Source organism: Miniopterus natalensis, chromosome 20, assembly GCF_054644295.1.
Source record: "Miniopterus natalensis isolate mMinNat1 chromosome 20, mMinNat1.hap1, whole genome shotgun sequence".
NCBI lineage: Eukaryota > Metazoa > Chordata > Mammalia > Chiroptera > Miniopteridae > Miniopterus > Miniopterus natalensis.
The window spans coordinates 11,175,602-11,200,242 of record NC_142100.1 but is presented as its reverse complement, the minus strand read 5'-3'; the positions used below and the strand labels follow the sequence as shown (position 1 = coordinate 11,200,242).

General features: G+C 40.4%; 1 protein-coding gene across 4 annotated transcripts; it reads left to right on the top strand.

The window, feature by feature from the left end:
* Positions 1 to 833: 833 nt before the first annotated feature.
* Positions 834 to 23,795, top strand: STT3A (STT3 oligosaccharyltransferase complex catalytic subunit A). Of its 4 annotated transcripts, none has more exons than XM_016204411.2 (18): positions 834 to 913; positions 2,641 to 2,767; positions 3,489 to 3,549; positions 5,718 to 5,839; positions 6,203 to 6,348; positions 7,756 to 7,846; positions 9,632 to 9,738; positions 10,412 to 10,576; positions 11,773 to 11,953; positions 12,738 to 12,893; positions 13,859 to 13,950; positions 14,627 to 14,782; positions 15,032 to 15,220; positions 16,116 to 16,232; positions 16,350 to 16,452; positions 19,106 to 19,294; positions 20,072 to 20,187; positions 20,794 to 23,795. In XM_016204411.2, exons 2-18 carry the CDS (start codon positions 2,680 to 2,682, stop codon positions 20,830 to 20,832), a joined length of 2,118 nt encoding a protein of 705 aa, XP_016059897.1. In that variant the 5' UTR covers positions 834 to 913; positions 2,641 to 2,679; the 3' UTR covers positions 20,833 to 23,795. The 4 variants fall into 4 exon arrangements, with proteins under 4 accessions (XP_016059897.1, XP_016059898.1, XP_016059896.1 ...); XM_016204412.2 differs by having other exon boundaries at positions 883 to 953; XM_016204410.2 differs by lacking the exon at positions 834 to 913 and adding an exon at positions 921 to 995.
* The last annotated feature ends 846 nt before the right edge of the window (positions 23,796 to 24,641 follow it).

Genomic DNA, 24,641 nt, shown 5'->3' with positions numbered 1-24,641 from the left:
TTTGGCGGGTCTTCCTTCCCCGGGTGGAGCCGGCTGCTGAAACGGCCCGGCCCCAGCAGCTCTTTTGGAGACGAGGGGAGAGGGGCTTAGAGGACGGCACGGCGGCTCCTCTGCAGGCGCCGCGTGCAGCGCGGACCGCGCCCCCGCGCCCGCGGGGTCCTTCCCGGGCCGCCGCCCCGGAGACCCGCGCTCCGGGCCCAGACGGGAAGCGCGTGGAGCGCGCGGGTTCCTGCGGGGCCGTGGGAGACCCGACGGTCTGCACCGGGAAGCGTTCGCGTTTTCACTGACCACACGTAGGAAACGTGACCCTTCTGCTAAGTGGCAGTTTCTACCTTAAAGAACAAAAAGTCTCATAATCGGGGATATGAAATCACATTTTGATTCTTGTCTTGTCTCCATGCTCCTGTTTATTTCCTGAAGTTGCTACCAGACAAACCTTGGGTTCCTGATTCTTGGGTACCTGTGAGTTTCGGCTGTTCCTACGCGTAGTTTCCGCTTCTGGCCACGTGAGTGGGGTCAACGGGCCCCACGTTCCCCACCCCGCGACTTCCTCGCGGTCCGCAGACCGACACGTCACTCCTCGGCCCTCAACCAAACTGCCTTGAGCGCTTTCTCCGTGGTCTTGCTCTCCCCAGCGGGCCAATCACAGCTCGGCGGAAGCACAAAGTCCCGCCTACAGGGGAGCTAAGTGACTTCTGTATTGTCCATTTAAGAAGTGGGAGCCCTACTTTGTTCCCGCCTCTGGGTCTGACAGACAGTCCCGCAACCCTATCGTGCTCCCGAAGTGTCGCGTCGGCCCTGAGCCAGCCAATGGGGAGCCGTCCTGGAGGCGGACCCGGCCTCTCCAGGGTTGAGTGCGCCGCTGAGCGGATGGCCGTGGGAGCCGAGCGGATTCCTGAGGAGCACAGGCCGGGTGAGAAGGCCGTGGGAGTAGGACCGGGGAGCAGCTGCAGGTGCGGCCCCGGGCGTTGGCGGGGCCGAGGGACGTGCCAGAGGTGGGGCTCCAAAGGCGCAGGTGGGGAGGGGAGGCAGAGGGCAGACTGGAGAGCGTGGAGGAGGGGGCGTGGGGCGTGGTGTGGGGGTGTCCCGGAATGGGAAGACTCGCGGGTCTGGGATGCGGGTGCGCTCGGGGCGGGAGTGCGTGGCCTAGCTGGGGTCCTGGGGTTGGTCCCGGAGGGGAAGGCGCTCAGGATGCTGAGGTGGCGGCTGTCTCGCGGTGGGGCTGTCACACGCGTGGAGTCCCGTGAGGGTGGGAGATGGGTACGGGAGTGAGCGGAGGGGGGCGAAGGAGTGTGAGAGGGCGGGACAGGGTGCGGGGAGGCGCTGGCTTGGAAACCCGCAGCAGGGTGGGACAGGCTAGGGTGGCGCGCGGGTGCCGGGGCTCGCAGACAGCGGGGGAGAAGGGACGCCCAGTGTGTCAGAGAAGCGCCTTTGCTGTTGCTCGCTCGAGGCTGTCCGAAGGCGACCGCGGAGCACACGGAAACTCCCGTGAGGTCCCGCCTTAAGTTACCGGCGCCTGTGCTCAGCTTTCAGGCCGAGGCTCTGCGGCTCTGCTTTCCCCCGCTTACTCTCCGAGGCGTGGGTCATGTCAGCTCGCCGGTGTTCAGTTTTTCGTTTCAGGCCCTGCAGAAAACAAACCCAGACCTGAGGCATGGGGCTGGAAGGCTGACTTCCTGGAGCTAGGTGTCTGTTTTCTATTGCAAGATAAGGCTTTCCTGGGGGATTATAGTTGAAGACGTGTAAAACTGCTCCCCTGGACAGTCAGTTAGGGAAAAGACGCTTGTCTTCTCACTGCTGAGCTAGGAATATGGGATTCTTCATGCCTTCCACCCGGCCCAGTGTTTTTGTCGTTGTGGTTTTGTTTTCTTACCTTTAGTAATCCTGGGGAAAAGATCAGGAGGGGTGCAGGTTCCTTTTCCCCCCCCTGCATTCTTGAACAATGTTGCATATCCTTTATTATTATATTCTTTATCCCTTAGCCCTGGAGCAGCTTGTGGTTTAAGCATACCTGCATTCGGGATCAGTCATGCCCTCTTAGTTGACCCCACAGTGCCACTGATGTTTGGATCAGAGGGAAGCTTGTAGCCAGCCAGTCGAAGCTGAAATTTAGAGCTGGAAATTGTGCTGATTCGGTTAGACTTCTGTTTCTCTGCTTTCTACTTTCACTCTGCACTCAATATTCATCCCTTGCTTGCTTTCATACATTCCTGCCTCTTGAATGCTCTTTGTCCATGTAATTATTTTTCCCCCCAGTTTCCAATCCTTTGTATTTTCTTCACCCCTTTTTCCCCAACCCCCGTTTTTCTGTTTCTGTGTTTTCTCTTTTACATCCGTTGTACCTCACTATTGCTCATTTTGCTTATGTACTTGTTAGCTGTGAGGAAGTGGGAAACAGGATTATGGTGCCAGGTCTGATCATTCCTTTTTAGTCTTGGCACACGCGCCTGACTTGTGCCTTCTTCCTTGCCAGTCGATCGTAATTCAGGCAGGACTTGGGTATTAGTATTAGCCCTGACCCTCTCTGGTGTGTTCTCTCACTCCTGTCTCCTTTATGTTTCTCTACTACCATAAAATATGAACGTGAATTAGGTAAGTTGAAGGTGCTCAATATCTTATGGTCTTGATTTTTTTCCATTTTAGCTACTTGAGTGTCCTCTGCTGCCATCCATCGATGTCAAGATGACTAAGTTGGGATTTTTGCGGCTGTCCTATGAGAAGCAGGACACACTTCTGAAGCTTCTCATTCTGTCAATGGCTGCTGTGTTATGTGAGTGTGCACATGGACCACTCTTTCTTTGGGGACGGAAAGGAGAAAAATCTTGAAAAAAATCAAGAATGGCTTTCTTATTCTTTTCAGCAGATTGTGATATGTTCTTTTTGCGGTTCTCCATCAGTATAATTTTATGAAGGCAAAAGAAACAAGGGTTATAAAAGGACTAGTGATCATCTGGGAAAGAATGGGAAGCATGCTGTGCTAATTCTGTTTTCTGAAAGAGATACTGAGGACCCTCTGATACTGAATTTCAGAGGGACAATTTTCTTCAGTTTAGTTGCCTACCTTAGTATTTCTGAAAGTCTTTTAAGAACTTTCTGTTTTTAGATATTTTAGCTCTTTATGAGTTTTAAATATAGCCTTGACTGCCTTACCTCTTGGTTTGCTCCAAAGTTAAGGTTAGTTTAGGGGAACTCAACGTATATAAAAGATGACCATGTAAATTGAGTGCATTATTAATAGGTGAATGCATCATCATAGGCATTGATAATAACTAGTTAAATGTGTCCTGCCTAAGTGGAAGATGTAAGTGTCATTGTCAGGAGAAAGTGAACTTCTCTTTTATGTGGGAGGGATGGATAAATACTTCATTCAGGGATCATTTTATATTTCCTGTGACTTATGTGCTGGATAATGCTTTTAACTTTATAATACTACCATCTACTATTATTCATGGCATATTACCATTAACATACTGATTCTCTGGTCTTTGCAGCATTCTCCACTCGTCTCTTTGCTGTCCTGAGATTTGAAAGTGTCATCCATGAGTTTGATCCGTGAGTACATTTGCTTGGTCTGGTATTTTCTTTGAGAAACGTTCAGATTCATGGGTTTCAAATTCACATTCCAGTAAGGTCTTAGTGATGGGGAAAACCACTCAAGTTTTCCAAAGGAGATAATTGTCTTCTTTTGAAACATTGCTGTTAGAATTAACCAAGTGAGTCTCTTAAACTTATAAAAAATGTAGGAGTCATTACTGGTGTGCCTGCCTGTCACGTAAGATCTGGCTAGGCTAAGAGCAATTTGGCTTTTCAGCTTGGTCAACAGTTAGTGGTGCAGATTGAGGGAAAGGGGCCTGGTGTGTGTTTTAGGCTGAAAAGAAAATCACAAGCCATGAACTTGAGATCCATGACATTTTTTTTCTGTTTAATAATTTATATGGTAGAAATTGGGCCTATCAGTTCAGTTCTAAGACTTTGAGGAAAATTTGAAGCTATGAGTTATTAGGGATTTTGTTTATTAGATAAAAAAGATATAGGTGAAAGACATTTACTGAGCATTCATTTTCTTCCAAGCACTGTTTTACAGATTTAGCTCTAAAACTTAACTACAACCCTGTGAGATGGAGGTAGCACTTTATCTCCTTTTCATAGAAGAGATTGAAAGTGAGAGAGACAGTTCAGGGTTACACATTTAGTAAGTGGAGGAGCCAGGATTTGACTCTGGGTTTGTCTATCTAGACACTGGAGTCACTATGTTATATTGCCTAAAGTTAAGGCTTAATTAAAATTTGGAAAGCCAGAATCATAGGTTCTTGAAATACTGATATCTTAAAAATAGCATGTTCAGCTTATGGAGTATTGATTCAAAATGCTCCTGCATGTATTTGCAAATTTGTCATTTTGTTTGTGTAGATATGTGAAAGCACTTTGAAAGCATACAGATACTTTCTTTGGGATTCCCCCGAAACAATTTATCTTTTTTCTTGTGAATGAGGAAACTCACATCCTTTTGTTTCTTAATGACCAGTCAGGGCTTGCTTTGGGCACACATTGAGGTGAGATGATCAGGGAAAGCAAGAATATCTGCTCTGTAGTCATAGAGCTGGAAGGGTCTGTAAAGATCTTGTGACTTGACATTTCTTCTTGCAGAGCAGAAAATTGAAGCCCGGGATGTGACCATAGTCCAGACCTATTCCCACTAACTTATACTTCCTGTCTCACTCTGTCTCTCCTGCTGTTAGGCAAAGGACACGGTTCTGACACATGCTGACTGCCTGTTACCCTTATTCCTTCTGCCTCTTTGACAGTTGCCAAAATACCAAAATAACATTCATTAGCAATAAACAGGAGGTTAGAGATTTCTGTTACTTCTGCTTTAGCTGCTAAAACTTGATTGATCAAAGAGGAAATAGGGTTAGAGGGATGAGCAGGAATGAAGGTCAGTCATGATTATCTTTAGTAATTAAACAATTTCTTTTATTTGTTTATTTTTTGTTTATTAATATTTTTTGCCTTTTAAAAAATTTCTTTTTAAGTGAGAAACTTAAGAGCAGGGGTTACATGGCTTGGACCTAAAGAACTGTCTTTCCATGTGTAACTCTTTAAGTGTTTTATATCAAATATTTTTTACGTAATTTGCATTTTACACTACTATGTAGATGGCATTTAGAACTATTTTAAATAACATGAGAATTAAGGAGTTTGTGTTGTGGAGTGGGTTAAAAATTTTCATCGTGCATATGTTGTTAAACGAACATCTTCAGAGATGCTCATCACTTAAACTTATCCATGTGTCATGCGTGTGGTATGGAAATGTTCTTTTGCATGTGCCTGTCACTTGAAAAGAGCCAGATATATTGGTGCCCACATCTCAGCTGTTTTGTCTTTTGAGTGCTTGAATTATCTGCCTTGTCGCAATGCCTACGACACACCAGCCTGATGAAATGTCCTGCTGGAGAGCTTTATTAGAATGTTTGGCTTTAGCTGCATTTCCTTATGAGAGAGGCAGTGCTTTAGTTGAGACAAGCATGGAGCTAGAAATGAGAATTACAGTAATATAAAATGATTTTCATGCTTGGCATAGTTCCTGGTTCCAAACTGACTTTATTGGAGTAATGATAAGTTCCTCAATGGTGTAATCTGAGGAGCAAAATTACTACAAATTGGTGCAAGTATTTGAGTATGAAGAAGAGGAGACATGGATCTTTTTTTTCTTGCTATAGGTACTTTAATTATCGGACTACCAGGTTCCTTGCTGAGGAGGGATTTTATAAATTCCATAACTGGTTTGATGACCGGGCCTGGTACCCACTGGGCCGAATCATTGGAGGAACAATTTACCCAGGTGAGGGAAACAGGATTTTTTTGTTTTAAACAGAAACAGGTATTTGTATATTATGGAACAGTTTCTTTTATTTCTAATATCTTCATTTTGTGACACTTGTAATTTCATTTCTGATTACACATTCCTAAAAGTGGATCTTATATAGACAGGAGAACATGTATGGGAAAGTGGGGATGGATGGCTTTTCATAAATTCCAGACTTCTGATTGAATCCTTAGGAGAGAATGTATAGGCCTCTTGCAGTTGCTGTGTTAGTATTTCTGGTGGTTTGACAAGACGTGTTGTCACTTTATTGATACTTGCATTTTCCCTTAAGTTCTTTATCCTAGGATAACCTAATGGAGTTTCTTTTTCCTGTTACAGGCTTAATGATCACCTCTGCTGCAATCTACCATGTACTCCATTTTTTCCACATCACCATCGACATTCGGAATGTCTGTGTGTTCCTGGCCCCTCTCTTCTCTTCCTTCACCACCATCGTCACGTACCACCTTACCAAAGAGCTCAAGGTGAAGGGTTTTCGGTGATAGGATGCTTGTGAGCGAATGTTGTTGAACCTCTGTAGTAGATGGCAAGGGGTGGGGACTGAACCTTAGCAGGGCAGGGAGCCAGAGGCTAAAGACAGCTTTCGTTGCGCCAAATTATTGGTTCACTCCCTAGAATATGTAGTTTCTTATTATCATCTGTGTCCTTTAAAGAGAACATTTGAAGGTCAAATGTAAATTGCTACGTAAGGGGGGAACACATTTAAAATGGAAAAGGTTAGGTTTAGATTTTGAAGCTCTCACAAGGGAGGAAAATTAACCACTGGACATATTCTAAAGTGGTTAGTTCTTCTTACTGAAAATGAACACTTAACTTGTGTGTTATTTAAAACATTTATTTAAAAATTTTTAAACCACTTGGCTTCTGTAGTAGACTCCATAATACTCTCCTTTTCCAGGGTTCTGCACTGCTGAGCCTGGTGCTTTGGAGGCTGTTCTTAGTGTGAGGCTGTGATGCCAGGGAACCACCTGAGAGCTGTTAAACTAGCGGGAGGGTTTGGGAAGCTTGAGTTTGGCTTGGAAGCCTTTCTACCCTTTTCCTTGCTGCCCTTGTTCCAGGTTTGACTCTTACTGACACGCAAGTCCTTCCTCTCTGGGTGTGGATTACATTTCATTATTTCTCTCTCCTGAGCTCACATATTGCCTGGTGTTATTCCAGCTTGATTATTTCAGCTCCTGGAATCTTTAGTCCAGATAGATTATCACCTATCTCTGCTGGCTTTTAGGTCAAATAATAATTGTCTTCTTTACTTGTAATTGCATAGCTTTTAGAGGTGTGACTCATGTTCCTGCAGTGTGCAGATACCATTAGGGACAGGGATTCATAAGCCTGGGGATACCCCGGCCAAATGACCCATTCTTGGGCAGTGTCTGATGTCTGACAGCTTGCAGGACTTGTTATGTCCTTAGCATATGTGTACTCAGTTTCAGATTTGGTATCAAGGGGAATTGGTGTGAAGTTTTTAGCTGTCTTGTGCTGTGAACATTTCTAGCATTTCTAGCATCACATTTACCTTTGAAAGTGTTGCACTGTTTTCTGGGCCCATTTTATTTTATTTATTTATTTTTAAATATATTTTTATTGATTTCAGAGAGGGGAAGGCAGAGGGAAAGAGAGAGAGAAACATCAATGATGAGAGAGAGACATTGATTGGCTGCCTCCTGCACGCCCCCCACCTGGGATTGAGCCTGCAACTCAGGCATGTACCCTGACCAGGAATCAAACTGCAATCCCCTGGATCATCGATGCTCAACTACTGAGCCACGCCAGCCAGGCTCTGGGCCCATTTTAAACAGAATGGACTAGTGGATATTCTCTTCTCCTCTTAGATGTAGTGGTGTTAACTTCCTATTACCCCTTTTTTCTTACAGGATGCAGGGGCTGGACTTCTTGCTGCTGCCATGATTGCTGTAGTTCCTGGATATATCTCCCGATCTGTGGCTGGCTCCTATGATAATGAAGGTAAGACTGAAAATGCTGAAGAAGATCTGTGCACTTCATTTTCCAGCAGGACTTCATGAAGTGCAATAGAATCAAGGTTCAAATCTGTTGTTTAGTAATTGCAAAAATGGTATCTGGGCAAAAAGATGAGAAATGGGCAAGAAGAGACCCCAGAGAAGTTTATATTCTCTTTTTGTCACTCCCCATAGAAAGGTAGCTGGTAATTTTCCTTATGTAAGGCATTTGACTCATCTCTGGACTCCTAAAAGTAGAGTTAATTTTTAGTGTTGAATGGTATTCATATTTTAACATGATTTATTGCCTTTATTTTCCTAGATAAGTGGAATAGATATTTGTTTTATTGTTGACAGTATTACAGATATTCCCCACCCCACCTCCCTTACCCCCCTCCACCCAACCCCTGCTCCACTCCAGGCCTTCACCACAGTATTGTGTGTGTCCATGGGCTATGCATATATATATGTAAGTTCTTTGGTTAATCTCTTCCCATCACCCCCACACCCCTCCCTTCTGAGCTCTGTCAGTCTGTTAGGAATGGATGTTCTTAAAACTAGAATGACTTTTATTGACGACTTTTCTTTTTAAAAAAAAACAAACATTTTTATTGATTTCAGAGAGGAAGGGAGAGGGAGAGAAAGAGATAGAAACATCAATGGTGAGAGTCATTGATAGGTTGCCTCCTGCACACCCCTCACTGGGGATCGAGCCCACAACCCAGGCATGTGCCTGACCGGGAATCGAACTTCAGTCTCCTGGATCCTAGGTCGATGCTCGACCACTGAGCCATGCCCGGCCAGGCTATTGACTTATTTTCAATGCAACCTATGTTTATTGAGTCTTATTAGGAAAACAGTGTTTGGTATTATAAAAATAATGAGTAAGATTATTTTGGCTCATAATTAATGAATTACAGAGCTAGATAATAAATAAAATTATGTTGGCCTGTAATCTGTTAAGGAAGATAAATGCAGTATGGACTTATAAAAATAACTAATAATAGGCAGATAGTGTGTGCCATGAGAGAAGTATGAACAGAGTACTTTGAGAATATAGTTAAAAGACATTCAGCCTGGCCGGGTGTGGCTCAGTGGTTGAGTGTCAACCTAGGATCCAGGCGATTGGGGTTCGATTCCCTCCCGGTCAGGGCACATGCCCGGGTTGTGGGCTCGATCCCCAATCGGAGGCGTGCAGGAGGCAGCCGATCAATGACTCTCTCATCATTGATGTTTCTATCTCTCTCTCTCCCTCTCTTTTCCTCTCTCTGAAATCAATAAAGATATATTTATAAAAAATAAAGACATTAATTCAGATTTGAGGATCAGGGAAGGCATTTTGGAAGTAGTTTAGGTTCAACTGGACCCTGAGGTTGGGACTTCCAATAGGTAAGTACTAAAGAGAGGGGCACTTGGAGCATAAGGACCAGCTTGTGGTAAGATGGAGATGCAAGACAGTACAGGCTATATTTAGGACTACACTAGCAGGGAATTTAGTGCCTGGAAAGAATAGTAATGATAATGCCAACACTCACCGAGTGCTTGCTGTATGTGAGGTACTGTTCTAACTGCTTTACATGCAATAATTAAATTTGTCTTCACAACACTTAATGAAGTAGATACTGTTAGGGACTCATTTGTACAAGAAACAGACAGAGAAAGGCAAAATAATTATATTTTAAATGGGTAGGAGAACTGAGGTATGAATCCAGGCATTTTGTTCCAGAACGGTATTCTTAAGTATTATGCCATCATGGCCCTTTATTGACTTTTTGTTGCATTCTTTCTGCAGGAATTGCCATCTTTTGCATGCTACTCACCTACTACATGTGGATCAAAGCAGTCAAGACTGGTTCCATCTACTGGGCAGCCAAATGTGCCCTTGCTTATTTCTACATGGTAACTCTTCACTTTCTTTTAGGAGTCTCTCTATGTCTGAATACCTACTGGGGTCTACTGATATAAATTGGAAGTAGCTCTTGGGGGAATGGAGGCTAGAAGTCTTTATTGCCTCTTGTATCCATACAAAGACTAATCCAAAGCATGGATATCAATTGTATAATAGCAAGATAGAGATGCTTTAATTTTTAAAGTTCTTCAGATACTGTATTTCCTATGGGTACGTATCTCTTTTCTGATATGGTCTTCTTAAATTTTTTTATACGTATATTTGTTTGGTTTTATGTATACACTGAGACTTCTTCCCTTAACTACTTCACTTGCTCATGTTTCCCATGTGTCACTAGATTCTTCACGTGAACTTAAAATAGATTGCATCTAGATAACCCTGAAGGTTGGGTGCCTCTTGTTTTATGACTTTGATGTGAGGAGCCATAGGGAACAGGGGATTAAGTTATAGCAATGGGTGTGAATTTGCTTTATGGTTGTGAATTTGATTTTTTTTTTTTAAAGAAATCAGCTATTTAAACTCTAAGCCACTTGGCATAAATAAAGTTTATTAGTTATTGTAAAGAGATGTTCTTTAAAAAGGTCACAGGTGATATTCTAAGGTATACTGGTGGTGGTATGAGGAGGAGTCCTCAGAGGAACTGTTCTTTTTATCCTGTCATAGGTCTCTTCATGGGGAGGTTATGTATTCTTGATCAACTTGATCCCTCTCCATGTACTGGTGCTGATGCTCACAGGACGTTTCTCCCACCGGATCTATGTGGCCTACTGTACTGTTTACTGCCTGGGCACCATTCTTTCCATGCAGATCTCCTTTGTGGGTTTTCAGGTGAGTCCTAGGCTGAGTGGGGTTTTTAGCTTCTACTTGTTCTAAGCAGCTCCAACTTGATTGATTTATTTTGGATATTGGTGAGGAGAGAGTCTAACCTTGGACTGCTTGTGTTAACTGAAGTAACAGAATCATTGGTCATTAAAGTCTCCTTCCAGGAGGACATTAATATTTGCTCCAGGAAGTTTGAATTTATGATTCTTCATTTGACTTAGGTTTGTAGGAAGAAGGGAGAGATTTTGGTTGAGCTGAGTTGTGAGTGATCCAAGTTATTTCTCCTCCTTTTCAATGATAATGACTCCATTTAATAGTAATGACCCCTGAACTTCCTAATGCAGCCTTACCAGAGTCCTTCAGGAAGAAGAGCACAAACGTTTTAGCCACATTACCCTCCAGAATTAAGAGACAACTATTAAAGCAGAATAATAGGGTGTGTTTGGTTTCTCATGTAAGTCTTATGAAAGTAGAATCCTTATTCAGAGGTTAACAAGTCTTTACTGTTCAACTCCTATGTGCAGTTTGCTAATCACTGGGAAATGTGAAAAGTAACAGTATGGTCCTGGTCCTTAGGGAAGTTACAGCCTTGCTGTGGGGAAAGAAGTATATGCAGCTCTCTGCAGTCTGTAGTATGTGGTTCTGGAAATGTAGTGCTTGGACCAGCAGCATCAGCAGTATCTGGGAACTTGTTAGAAATCCAAATTCTCGTGCCCCACCACAGACCGACTGAATCCGAAACTCAAGGTGGGCTCAGCAATGCCCCCTACCCCCCATGATTATGATGCTTACTAGAGTTTGAGAACAGCTGGTCTAAACAAAGATTTTTAAGTCATGGGAGAAGTCTGTAGTTTAGGGAACATAGAGGGGAGTGATGGATTTCAATTTGGCAGATGAGGGGAAAATGGTATTTGCATTGGGCCTTGAATGATGAGAATGTCAGTGAATGCAAATTATGGGGAAATGAGAAAATTGCAATTCAGGCTAAAAAAGTAGCCTGAGGAAAGGCCAGAGGTGTGATAGAGTGCTCATTCTTTCGAAAGTGTAGCAGGTGAATTAGACCCTCCTCTAGAATGGTCCTAAATCCTTGGTGGCTTCAGAACTCATTTGACCCTTCAGCCTGAACTAGGTTAGTATAGTTCAGGTCCCAGCTGGACCCATTCTTTTTCTAACATTATTCTCATTCATGCTTTTACCAACAGCCCGTCCTTTCATCAGAGCACATGGCAGCCTTTGGGGTTTTTGGTCTCTGCCAGATCCATGCCTTTGTGGATTATCTGCGCAGCAAGTTGAACCCACAGCAGTTTGAAGTTCTTTTCCGAAGTGTCATCTCTCTGGTGGGCTTTGTTCTTCTCACCGTCGGAGCTCTCCTCATGCTGACAGGTAGGGAGGGCTCATGGCCTTTCGCACTAGATGTAAATGAGTTTCAGACGTCGAATAAACTTCAAAAATATGGGTCAAGAAGGATTACTTCTTTTTCTCCTGTTTCTCTTTTTCATTTCAAACCTATGAAGTCCTGCTTCTTCAACACTGATTTCGCTTGTCAACCTAGTGTTTGGATTCAGCGTAGCAAAGGATGTCTTGTTAGAGCAGCTCTTAGTCTCGGAAGAATCAGACTTGGGAAAGGACCGTATCTTACCTTGGTTATCCTCTTTTCTTTTTTTGTTTTCTGTTGGTAGAGTGGGAGAAATCCTAACATTGCTTGCGAAACCCTACAGCGTGGCTCCATCTGATCCTATATGCACTAAACCACAGCTGTTTAGTTTGGTTAGCATATCACCTTTTCCTCACTTCCACTTCTCAGAGGCTGATTTGATTTTGCCAAGTTTCTGTGTATTGTCTAATTCAGAGCAGCACCAGAGGTCGTAGTTGACTTAAAGTTGGCCTTGGTTTGACCAGATTTGGCCTAAACCCTTCCAGGAAGCACTTCTGCCTCCCTTCTAAGTTTAAGTACAGCCTGACTTTGTTTTGCTCACTCTGCTGACAAAGGACTCTCAAGTTTGAAAAAAAGGAAGGAGTGAAATTCTCAAAGTATTGACGGCATTTAAACAAAAACCTAGTCCTCCTCTGTCTCAGAGAATATTACTAAAATGAGAAGTTGTGATTAGGATTAGATGTTATTTTGTTTCAGGAGTGATTGTGAAATATTTATTTTCTTTGCTGCCAGGAAAAATATCTCCCTGGACGGGGCGTTTCTACTCACTGCTGGATCCTTCTTATGCTAAGAACAACATCCCCATCATTGCTTCTGTGTCTGAGCATCAGCCTACGACCTGGTCTTCATACTATTTTGATCTACAGCTTCTTGTCTTCATGTTTCCAGGTCTGTCTGCCTTGTGTTCTGAAGTGGCTTTCTTTGTAAAAATTACCATTTGTTTCAAAATAAGTAAAATACCCTTGTCCTTTGGGTTTTTGTTTTTTGCCTATTTACCCTGTTCAGTACAGAGGATGGCTAAGCCCTTTTTTCTGATATTTGAAACAGAATAGATGTTAGAATTGAACAATTGCAGACACTGGCAAGTTCAGAGCCTCACAGTTTTCTCTTCATTTATATATTAAAATTCAACCCTAATTTGTGTTCAGGTTTTTTTTTAGTTTTTTTAAAAAATACTTCTAGTGTACCTCTCTACAACTGCCCTTTCCTGATTTCCCATTTAGCTTGGCGGTATAAACAGGCATGGCTGATTATAAACCTCTCCATCTAACTTATCTTCCTGCCAATCCAGATATGTTTTAGATTTTACCAGTTGTAGGGCTTCCCTTTTTTAAAAATTATATTTTATAAAATAACTTTTATATTTTTTCTTATTATAAAAGTAACTTATCTATTGTAAAAAATATAGTAGACAAGTGAAAAAAGTTAAAAATTTCAATTCTTCTCACACATCTGTTGCTAGTGTTAACATTTTGATGTATATTCATCTAGTTACTTATTGAATAATAATGAAATGCTACAGTTTTCCCCCTGATTTTTTTCATTTCATAAGGAATCATGATAATTTCTGTTTAGTATTATTATTTTAGATAAATAATGTTTAAGATACACCATGTTAGTTTTTTTAAAGTTACAGTGATGTATAAAGAAGGCAAGTGGTCCATAATCTTTGCATCAGTATTTTAATTTGATGTAGTATAACCTGCTTTGTAAATATGCTATAATTTACCTCCTTAATGCTGGACATTAGGTGGTTTCAGATTTGTTGCTAGTTTAAAGAGTGCTGTAGTGAACATCTTTGTGTATATCGGATTTTTTTTTGAACTACTTACTTTTTACTTTTAATTTTGTAGTCGGTCTCTATTACTGCTTTAGCAACCTGTCTGATGCCCGGATTTTCATCATCATGTATGGTGTGACCAGCATGTACTTTTCGGCTGTAATGGTGAGAAATTCCCTCAGTCCTCGCAAACCTTTCCACTGCTAACTCTGAGGTGCCTTTTTGTTTCCTGCATAGCAGGATTCAGAAAGTACCGATGATTATGCAGGTGCTTCCCTCTGTGCACTTGAGGGCTGCGCTGTAAAACTGCTCACTGGTTGATCCTTCGCAGGCATGTGTGAGCACTCATACATTCTGATTGTGGGGCCCAGCTTTCCTGTATTCATAACTTTGTGTTAGGAAGAGGCGCTTCCACATTGTTGGAGAGAGTGACCCTGGCAGGTTCCTTCCCCTCTCAGTGTCTTAAAAAGGGAGTTGATTTTTTTTCTTAAAACCCTGGGAGGATTGTTGAGTGCTAGGTTGTTAAAACAGGAGAGAGTTTATATATTGTAACAAGACTGTTTCCTCTACTTTTTTGATCCCAAACCACAGTTAAGAAATATATTTTATATTACTCAGTACACACATACACATATACATATATAGAACTGAAGAATTAAGTTTAAGAAATACATATTTCTGCTACTGTAGATTTATTGTTTTCTCTTCCAGTTTGTTCTGTTTCTTTGAAAAGTCATGTTTGTTGAAAACACCTAAATTGATGTCATGATCTACTCTTAGGTTGAAATCTGTAATTTGTAAAACACTGATTAGGTGTGATCTTGCTTCCTGTCTCTTTTAGGTTCGTCTGATGCTAGTGTTGGCACCTGTTATGTGCATTCTTTCTGGCATTGGAGTCTCCCAAGTGCTCTCCACTTATATGAAGAATCTGGACATAAGTCGTCCAGACAAGAAGAGCAGGAAGCAGCAGGATTCTACCTACCCTATTAAGAATGAAGTGAGTATTAAGCAACACTAAGAGCAGTCTTGGGAAACTGTGTGTGTGCATATGCGCACGTGTGTGTGTGTACATATATCTTTTTGAGTAAGGGAGTAAGAGTAGGGGACTGTCATAAGTGGTCAGAATTAACTTACATAGCTCTTGACCTATTTTGATTCCTCTCATCTATATTATTAACTGTGTAAGAAGCTGTTCTGTGTTGTGTAAATTTAATTTGGTTTTATGACACAATTTTTCCTTGTCTAGGTGGCAAGTGGGATGATATTGGTCATGGCTTTCTTTCTCATCACCTACACCTTTCATTCGACCTGGGTGACCAGCGAGGCCTACTCTTCTCCCTCCATCGTGCTGTCTGCTCGTGGTGGGGATGGCAGTAGGATCATTTTTGATGACTTTCGAGAAGCCTACTATTGGCTTCGTCACAATACTCCAGAGGTAAAGACTTGGGAAAAGTGGGATTGTGGGTAGGGTAAAGGGGCAAACATTTGATGTTATAGTGAATTATAGCCTTTAGATGGGTAGAAAGTTTGAAAAAATTGTAACTATAGAACTCTAGTGTTGAATGAACTTTAAAAGTCGCCTTCGTTCAATTCAGGATTTCCACTATAGTGACCCTTACTGGTAATTACACTGTGCTTGTATTGTCAGCATGGTGATTTATCATGAGGTAGACTATCCCAAAAGAAGAAAAAAAGTTACATATAAATATTACATGTTCATTGTAGAAAAACCAGAAAATAGAAGCAAGAAAAAAGATAAATTTTTCATAAAGTGATCACCTAATGATAACCACTGTTAACATTTTGGTTTATACCTTTTGAGAATCTGAGTGATTTCCTTTGCAGTAGCTATTGGAAATAGCACTTCTGAGTTAGATTCGTAAGAGTCAAAACTTTAAGAATTTTTTAATCCTTTCCCATTATATCCTGTGATTTATGTTTCCCCCTATTACTATAACTGATTTTTTTTTATATTGTTAAAGACCATTTATTTAATACAGTTACCTGATGAGGCCATTCTATTTATTTGGAAATATTGAACAGTCCCCTATACCTCCCACTTCATTATAGTTTTTTGTGAAAAGGTGATCTGTGATGAAAGTATTGGGAATGTTGGATTGTATAATTTGTGCTGAGATCTCATGATTGTATATAAATGTATGACCAGTTGCAAAGGTTTATTTTCTGGTGAGGCATGCATTATTTTGTGAAGAAATTGATTAATTAGCCATGCCTCATTTCCTATGAGATGCCCTTCCACCCCCTCTCTTGTATGTGATTTTTGGAGGCAGTGAGAAGCTTGTTATTTTGATTTCCCATGCTTCTTTCAGGATGCGAAGGTCATGTCATGGTGGGATTATGGCTACCAGATTACAGCTATGGCGAATCGGACGATTTTAGTGGACAATAACACATGGAATAATACACATATTTCTCGAGTAGGGCAGGTAAGGTAAAGGGGTCAGTTGAGTGTTTGACCCACAGGGTCTAGTGGGAAGTATTTCTCCATGAGGGATCATATGACCTGGAATTTTGTTCTGAGAAATGTGCACGTGTTTTTCTAGGCAATGGCATCCACAGAAGAAAAAGCCTATGAGATCATGAGAGAGCTTGATGTTAGCTATGTGCTGGTCATTTTTGGAGGTCTTACTGGATATTCCTCTGATGGTAATGTGTTTGATTCTGCTTCTGCCCGTAGGACCTAGATTCTAGGAAAACTAGATGACTCTTCTATTTTTCTCTCCTTTTACTATTCTCTTATTAACATTTTCTTGGTTGGGGAAGTTCCTAAGAATTTGCATCTCGAGTTGGTTATTTTTATTTATTTATTATTATTATTTTTGGCAACAAGTAGGAAGTAAATGTAAATATGTCTCTTGTAGCTTTGGCATACTATACTGTCTAAGGCCTAGGAGTAGCTCCACAACCAGTAGACAGATAACATAAAGCTTCTGAAAACGAACTTATGATTTAACGTTTTTTAGTAGGTTTAAGCCATAGAATAACCTGTCAGCTTAAAATCTTTTATATATATTGTACACACACACACGTATATATATATATATATATATATATATGGCCTATATTAACCATGTTCCCTGTGATTATTAGCAAAACCGTAGTTTTAGAAGTATCATCCAAGTGTTGATCTCTGCCTTAAAAAAACTTAAAAATTAAAGCAATACCTTTTCATACTTTAAAATGTTAAACACTTCTGAAAGTTTATAAAAAGAGTGGTATTCCTGTCCCTAAACCTAAACCTATGACCTTGGCTTATTGGGACGACGCTCTAACCAACTGAGCTACCCTGCCAGGGCCTATCATTGTGGTTTTGGTTTCCATTTCCCTAATGATTAGTGATGTTAAGCACCTTTTCACATACATGTTGGTCATTTGACTGTTTTGTGGGAAATGTCTGTTCAGGTCCTTTGCCCGCTTTTAAATTGGATTATTTGGGGTTGTTTTTTGCTGTTGAGTCATGTGAGTTCTTTATTTATTTTGGGTAGTAAGTCCTTATTCGATATATGATTTGTAAATTTTTTTTTCGTTCTGTAAGTTTTTTCATTTTGCTGATCATTTCTTTTGCTGGGCACTCCTCCATTCTTAAAGCTTGTTGGGTTTTTGCTTCAAACATACCCACCAGGAAGCTACAGGATCAGTGCTCTAAGACAGTTGAGTTGATGTTTTGGGGTTTGTTTTTGGCCCTGTTTCTGGCTGTGTGATCCAGGCAAGTCTCTGTACCTCTGTTTTTCCATATATAAGGTGGAGGTAAGACTGCAGATACTATGCGAGGATCGTAACATTATTTATTGAATGCTTGCAAATGATATTTTAAATACTTTACATACTCTTACTCATAATACTGTAGCAGCTACATTGTTGTAGATACTGTCAGAAACTGAAACACAGAGAGGTTAAGTAACTTGCTGAAGGCCACCCCCCTAGAATTGGCAATGCTGGGATTCAAACCCAGGCAGTTTATTTTTATGATTTTAATTTTTTGTCTTTATTGATTTCAGAAAGAGGAAGGGAGAGGGAGAGAAACATCAATGATGGGAGAGTCATTATCGACTGCCTCCTACGTGCCCCCTATTGGTGATCAAGCCCGAAACCCCAGGCATGTGCCCTGACTGGGAATCAAATTGCAATCTCCTGGATCAAAGGTTGATGCTCAACCGCTGAGCCACGCTGACTGGGCTCAAACCCAGACAGTTTAGATCCAGAGTCTGTTTGTGACTACTGTGATATACCCTGGAACCCTTTGCAGTAGGAATCTGTTTTTCTTATGGATCAATAATATTTTTATACTAACCATCCATTTCCCTAAAGTCTCTGGGGGAGATACAAAGAGTAACATACTCTAAGAGAGATAACCTGAGTTGACAACAGTGGTATCAGTATTTTGAGGTAGAAATGTTGACTTCTCACAAATATACTTTGGAGGTTTGTAGGTTTGTAACTTTGCACCTGTAGGTCAGGAAAGGGAGCATGTTCATGTCTTCCTTACCTTTCTGGTAAAGCTGCTACTCCCTAGGTCAGTACTGTCCAATAGAAATGTAATAGAGGCACATATGTCATTTTAAAATTTCTGTTCACCACATCAAAATACATAAAAAGAAATGCGGGAAATGAATTTTATTTTAAATTTTTATTTTTTACTTTTTAATTGAATTTATTGGGGTGATATTGGTTAATAAAATTATATAGGTTTCAGGTGTACAATTCTATAATACATCATCTGTGTATTGTATTGTGAGTTCACCCACCCCAAGTCAAGTCTTCTTCCATCGCCATTTATTCTCCCGTTCCCTATTCTGCCTCCCCCACCCCCTTGACATGAATTTTCATAATTTTAACTTAACTGAATATTATTATTTAACATGTAATCAAAGTATTTTACATGCTTTGTTTTGTTTTTGGACTAAATCTTAGAAATCCAGTGTGTGTTTTATACTTACAGCATATCTTAATTTGGACTCACCACATTTCAAGTATCAGTAGCTACATGTGGCTAGTAGCTACTCATTGGACAGCTCAGCCCCAGCTAATACCTGGGACTAATTTCAGTTATGACTTAAGTCTGGACTACAATAGTATGGGATTTCAGGAGTTAAATAATCTATAGGACAAGTTGTATATTTTGAGGAAAAAAGTTTTGTGCACAAATTGTCTTTCCAGTTTTTATAAATGAGTTAAATGGTACCACTCCCCAGTAGAAAAATATTTGGGGAATTTCCTTAGAAATAGTTACCTTTTCATTAGGTGATTTAGCTACAGCAACCCTTGTGATGCAGCAGTTCTTTTTTTTTTTTTTTCCTAGACATCAACAAGTTTCTGTGGATGGTCCGGATTGGAGGGAGTACAGATACTGGCAGACATATCAAGGAGCATGATTATTATACTCCAACTGGGGAATTCCGTGTGGACCGGGAGGGTTCTCCAGTGCTGCTCAACTGCCTTATGTATAAGATGTGTTACTACCGCTTTGGACAGGTCTACACAGAAGCCAGTGAGTGATTCACAGCGACATTAATAACAATAATAACAGTGATAGCTAATACAGTGTTTTCATGTGTCAGGCACTATTCTAAGTGCCTTACATATATTAACTCATTTAATCCTCACAATAGCCCAAAAGGTAATTACTAATATTATTCCCATTTTATATATGAGGAAATTAAGGTACAAATAGGGCACTTAATTGCTCAAAGTCACCTAACTAGTGGCAGAGTCAGGTTAAACTCATGAGATCTGGCTTTAGAGTCTATGCTTTTACCCATTATTTTTTATTCTCTCTCAGTAAAAGGTATTGTAATGGAGAAAGGAATGAAGGGGGTAGAATAAAGGACTTTTCATTTCTTTAGATAAATACATCAAGAGTAATTTGATTGGGTTAAGTCTTCCTTTCTAACTTCAATTTCTTAGTTCTGTGCTAGGGACAATTTCTGAACCAGATATAGGCCTTTGACTTCTGATCCATGGAAAGGTTACTAGTGTATCACAGAGGGCTCTGGGTGGCACTTCTTGGGAATAGAGGAGTTTTGAAGTCAGCCCCCTACATCTTAGAAGACAAGAAGCAGCAGCATCTTGGAGAGGACTTGAGTTAGGCTAACACTGCATTTGCCCTTACTACAGATGTCCTTTTCTGCAGGTCCTACTCTCTAAACAAACTGCAGGCTGAAGAATAACATTCCAGTTAATAGATGATTTACCAAAGTGATTTACTATTTCCTTAGGAAAGTTAGCACTGTAGAAAGAAGTGTATGTCTCCTCTGTCCCTTTCTAGAGCGTCCTCCAGGCTTCGACCGTGTGCGGAATGCTGAGATAGGGAATAAAGACTTTGAGCTTGATGTCCTGGAGGAAGCATATACCACAGAGCATTGGCTAGTCAGGATATACAAGGTGAGCAGATGTTACACTGGACTGTCATGTTTGCAGATTGGTTCTAGTGTTAAAAGTGGGCTACATATTTCTAAAATAGGGACATTTCTAATGCTCAAAAGGTAGCTTGCAATTCAGAATTTTACACTTTATTTTAGATTGTTCTTAGAGAGTAGACACCCCAGTCTGCTGTCATTGTGGCAGAGGTTGCAGTGATATTTTTCCACTTGGGGTTGAACTTGATCTTTTTAGTGATTATCAGACTTTGGCGTTAGGGGGTGGGGGTGGGGGAGAGAAAGTGTGTGTTTGTATTTTTGAACTACATTTTCTTCTCTTCACTGAAGAATTTATGGCATAGAGTAACATATAAGTGTGTTATATCTCTAACATAAGATTGAGAACCCTTGATGTATTTAGAAGGTAGATCATTTATACTGTTCCTCACAGGTATTTTAAAGGGCTAGGCAGAGAGTAGCTAGTCTTAAACCAGTGCTTGTTTAATCACAAAGCCAAACCAGGTAGCAGAATCCAATGTAATCCCTCCCCATAGGAGTGACCCAACTCAATAGAGAAGCTCTTGCAAGTTGACCTGATTGTAAATATTAAACTGACATCTTTATGTTGCAGGTAAAGGACCTGGATAATCGAGGCTTGTCAAGGACATAAACATATTACATCCAGCTCTGATAACCTTCTCACTGAGCGCGTCACATTTAGGACGCTGAAGGCATTTTTAAAATATGCAGTTAATAAGAACAGCGCGATGGGATTAGAATTGTCCGGAAGTTTTGCCCTGGGCAGTATGGGCTGGGCCAAATGCAATGATTTTTATAATTCTGAGCAGGTTACCAAATGAAATGTCATGGCTTTACTTTGGTCAATTAAAGGGAGGGAATTTTTTTTTTTTTAATGTGCCTTATTTGTTTTTACTTTTGACTGATTTGAGGAAGGCAAAAGTTTATGCTGGGCTGATAGGACAGAAAGCAGACCTCATCCATGTTTTAGCTCCCTAAATCAGCTATGTAGGGGCATACTGTCTTTCTCTATCAAGTCAGGAAAATTATCAAGGGCTGGGTCAGTTCCTACATATACAAACAATTTTGTCATTTCAAAAATTGCAGCACCGAGCATAATGCCTTGCACATAGTGGGTGCTCAATAAACTTCTATTGAATGAATAAATGTGGGACTAGAGGAGTGCCATTTCTGGGTAGGAAAGGCAGCTGTGTTGCCATCATGTCTCTGTTCTCAACATATCTCGTCTTTGGGAGCTCTGACTTTATGAGGGAGAGAAGGTGGCTAGCCAGACCTCTTCTCAGTGTTCTTTGGGACTAGCTAGGTGGTTTGTTTTCTTTCTTTTCTTTAGCAGGACTAAATCAAGTGAGAATAAATCGGTTTTGAAGACTCAAGGCAAACAGTGAAATTTTTGTTCTCATTCTCAGTGGAGTAAGAGACTCCTCCGACATTATGTGTACAACTTGATGGTCAGTGGGTACTTTTGAATCAGCTGAAATATAATCACACATTATCTATTTAAAATCCAGCTCTTAGTACTCTCACTTATCCATGGTATAGCAAGTGTCTCTTTGCTCATTTCCTTTAGTTTATGCACTAAAACTCTTGTGGTTATTTAAAGGTGAGCTGCTTTATCCCTTAGTCTCTGCCTATGTGTTGTTATTACATACCACTAACAATCTCAATGATCTGGTTTTGAAGTCCTTGCCAAATAAGTTAAAAGTTAGGAGGAGGAATTGCTATTAGTAGTACCTAGTAGTACGTAGAGAGAAGTGCTAGTCTGTTAACTCAAAGCACAATAGTCCCATGGATATTTAATGTCAGGATAAACAGCCTTATGTTCAGTACAGTAGGACATTGTATGTATTTTACAACATAATACATATAACAGCAATGTGTATAAACCATACGTCATTAAAAAACAAACACGGTAACTGTTTAGTGTTACCTGTTGAGGAAACAGGAGCAATTACATGGCTTTTTAGAAAAGTCAGAATGGTGCTCCTAGAGGGTATGCTCAGGTATCCTTATATACCCAGGAAACTTAACCTTCCAAACCAGTTTATATACCAAGTGCTTCAACTGTTGTGAGATTTAGTTTTGATGCAATATTTGATTTACTATATGTAAATACATTACTTGATTTATATACAGAATTCCTCCCTAGTGAAAGAGGTTCTGAGGTTTGTTTATATTTTTAAATTTTTTACCAATATGAATAATACCATTTAGAGATCATTAATGGTCTTCCTCTGTAGTATATATGGGATAACCTTTTAACTTATCACTGTAGTTGTTGCTTTATTTTAATTTTGTTACTTTCTAGGCTGCATGAAGCTATCTTTTTGAAAAATTTACTTTTCATTTTCATTGTTATGGTACACTTAGTGTAAAAAAACTTAATTCTAAAAAGTAACAACAGTGTTTTCCACTCCCCAGAGGCAACCACTTTCAACTCTGCTGATTCTCACATAACTTACCACTGTCTCATTAAATAACTTGCTTTATTTTGCTTTGTGTTGGTTTTTCAATTTTAATTATCATCAGCTGACTTTCTAGTGTAGAAATTGAGGATTTTGCTCTTTTTCACCAGCTTGCTATTCCCATAGACCATTTTAAGATTCTATTATAGTTATGATTTAGGTTAGCTCAGTAGTTTTTACCTTATGGCTTTTCATAGCTAGGTCCTGTGGTGTATGTACTGTTACTACTTTTTCCCCCCTGCATAACTATTTTGGGGAAAGTTTTTTTCCCATTTGTTTTTTTGTGCTTGTCACTAATTTCTCCCCAAATTCTCATTCATTTGTGCCAACTTCCTTTTAATATGTTCAGACTCATTAGGTATGTCTTAGAGATGTCTTCTGTATTGGTATGTTCCAGTTTGGTTTACTCTTTAGGTTACACACCTCTTTGGGTTGGTGTATCCTTTCACTGTCATGTTATATTAATCCCCTGACTTGTTTCTTGATTTGTCACCTCCACCTAACTTCCTAAGAAAGTTTTTGGGAGATAAATTTCTTGAGATCTTGCATATTTCATGTCACACTCAATTAATAGGTTGGCTAGGTATAGAATTCCAGGTTGTGAACAACTTTTCCTTAGATTTTGAAGGCATTGGCCCATTGTTTTCTTCTTTAAATGTTGAGAAATCCAATGCTTTTCTGATTCGTGATTTTTAACTTTTTTGCATGTGTCCATTTTCCCTCTCACTTCCACCCCCAGACTCTTTAGGATCTTTCCTTTGTATGTCAATGTTTTGAAATTTTCCAGTGATGTATTTTGGAATGGATCATCCATTGTGCTGGGTACTTTAAACTTCTAAGTATGGAAAGTCAAGTTCTTCAGTTCTGGGAAATTTCCTTATTTTTGGATTTCTCCCAATTCTTTTTTCATTCTGAAAAATAAGCTGTTTGAATATTGGACTTCTCCCAATATTCATACAGTTTTCCATCTTTATGCTTCTTTCTGGAAGATTTCCTAAAAAATTTTGTTACTTGTCTATGTAGTTTCCCTGTTTTCTGCTATCACATTTTTTAATGTCCAAGAGGTGTGGTTTGTTTTGTTTGAATATTCCTTTGTTTTGACATCTTTCATATTAAAAGCCTTTTCAAATTCTCAGTTGTCTGCTCTTTTTAAGAGTGGGACCCTAAATAGCTGATTGGAAGATCTCTTTGGAGAGAGGGATCCAGGTCATTGAATGTGGGCCTCACTCCTGTTATCTGGCTGAATTGTTACATTAAGAAATCCCTGATAGTGGTATTTTATTTATTTAAAATATGCCTTTATTGATTTCAGAGAGAGGGATGAATGGATAGAAACATCAATGATGAAGAGTCATTGATTGGCTGCTTCTTGCATGCCCCCTACTGGGGATTGAGCCACAACCTGGGCATATGCCCTGATCAGGAATCCAACTGCAATCTCCTGGATCATAGGTGGATGCTCAACCGCTGAGCCACGGGCGGGCTGATAGTGGTATTTTAGATCATTTATATAGGTGACATTCCCTTGAGAAGGCTTGTATATCTCCTAAGGTTACAAGCCAGGCTGCCAGATTTCTAAGAGTAAAGTGGGGAAAGAAGGCTTAGAGGTTCAACTTTCATTGCATAAACTTACACTTAATCCCCTTGTTTTCAGTAAGGTACTCAAGGCTGTGTACCTGATGCTCTCCAGCTCAGATACCATGTATTTACCCTCTCAAGTCTTGTACCAGCTTAGAGGAGGGACAGTTCTTTGGGTACACAGAGGGAGAGGGTCCAAGGGTCTATTTGCTTCTTACCTAATCTTTCAACCTACCCTCTTTTTAGCCCCACCTTCACCTACATTTCAGTTACCTGGTGTCACTAATTCAACTTGAGACTTTTGGAAGTTCTGTGATGTAAATCAAGTTGCTTTTCTGTTTTCCCATTGTTGTCTTTAGGATTCCTCTTTGTTTTATCTAAAGACTTCCCACTTGCCAAA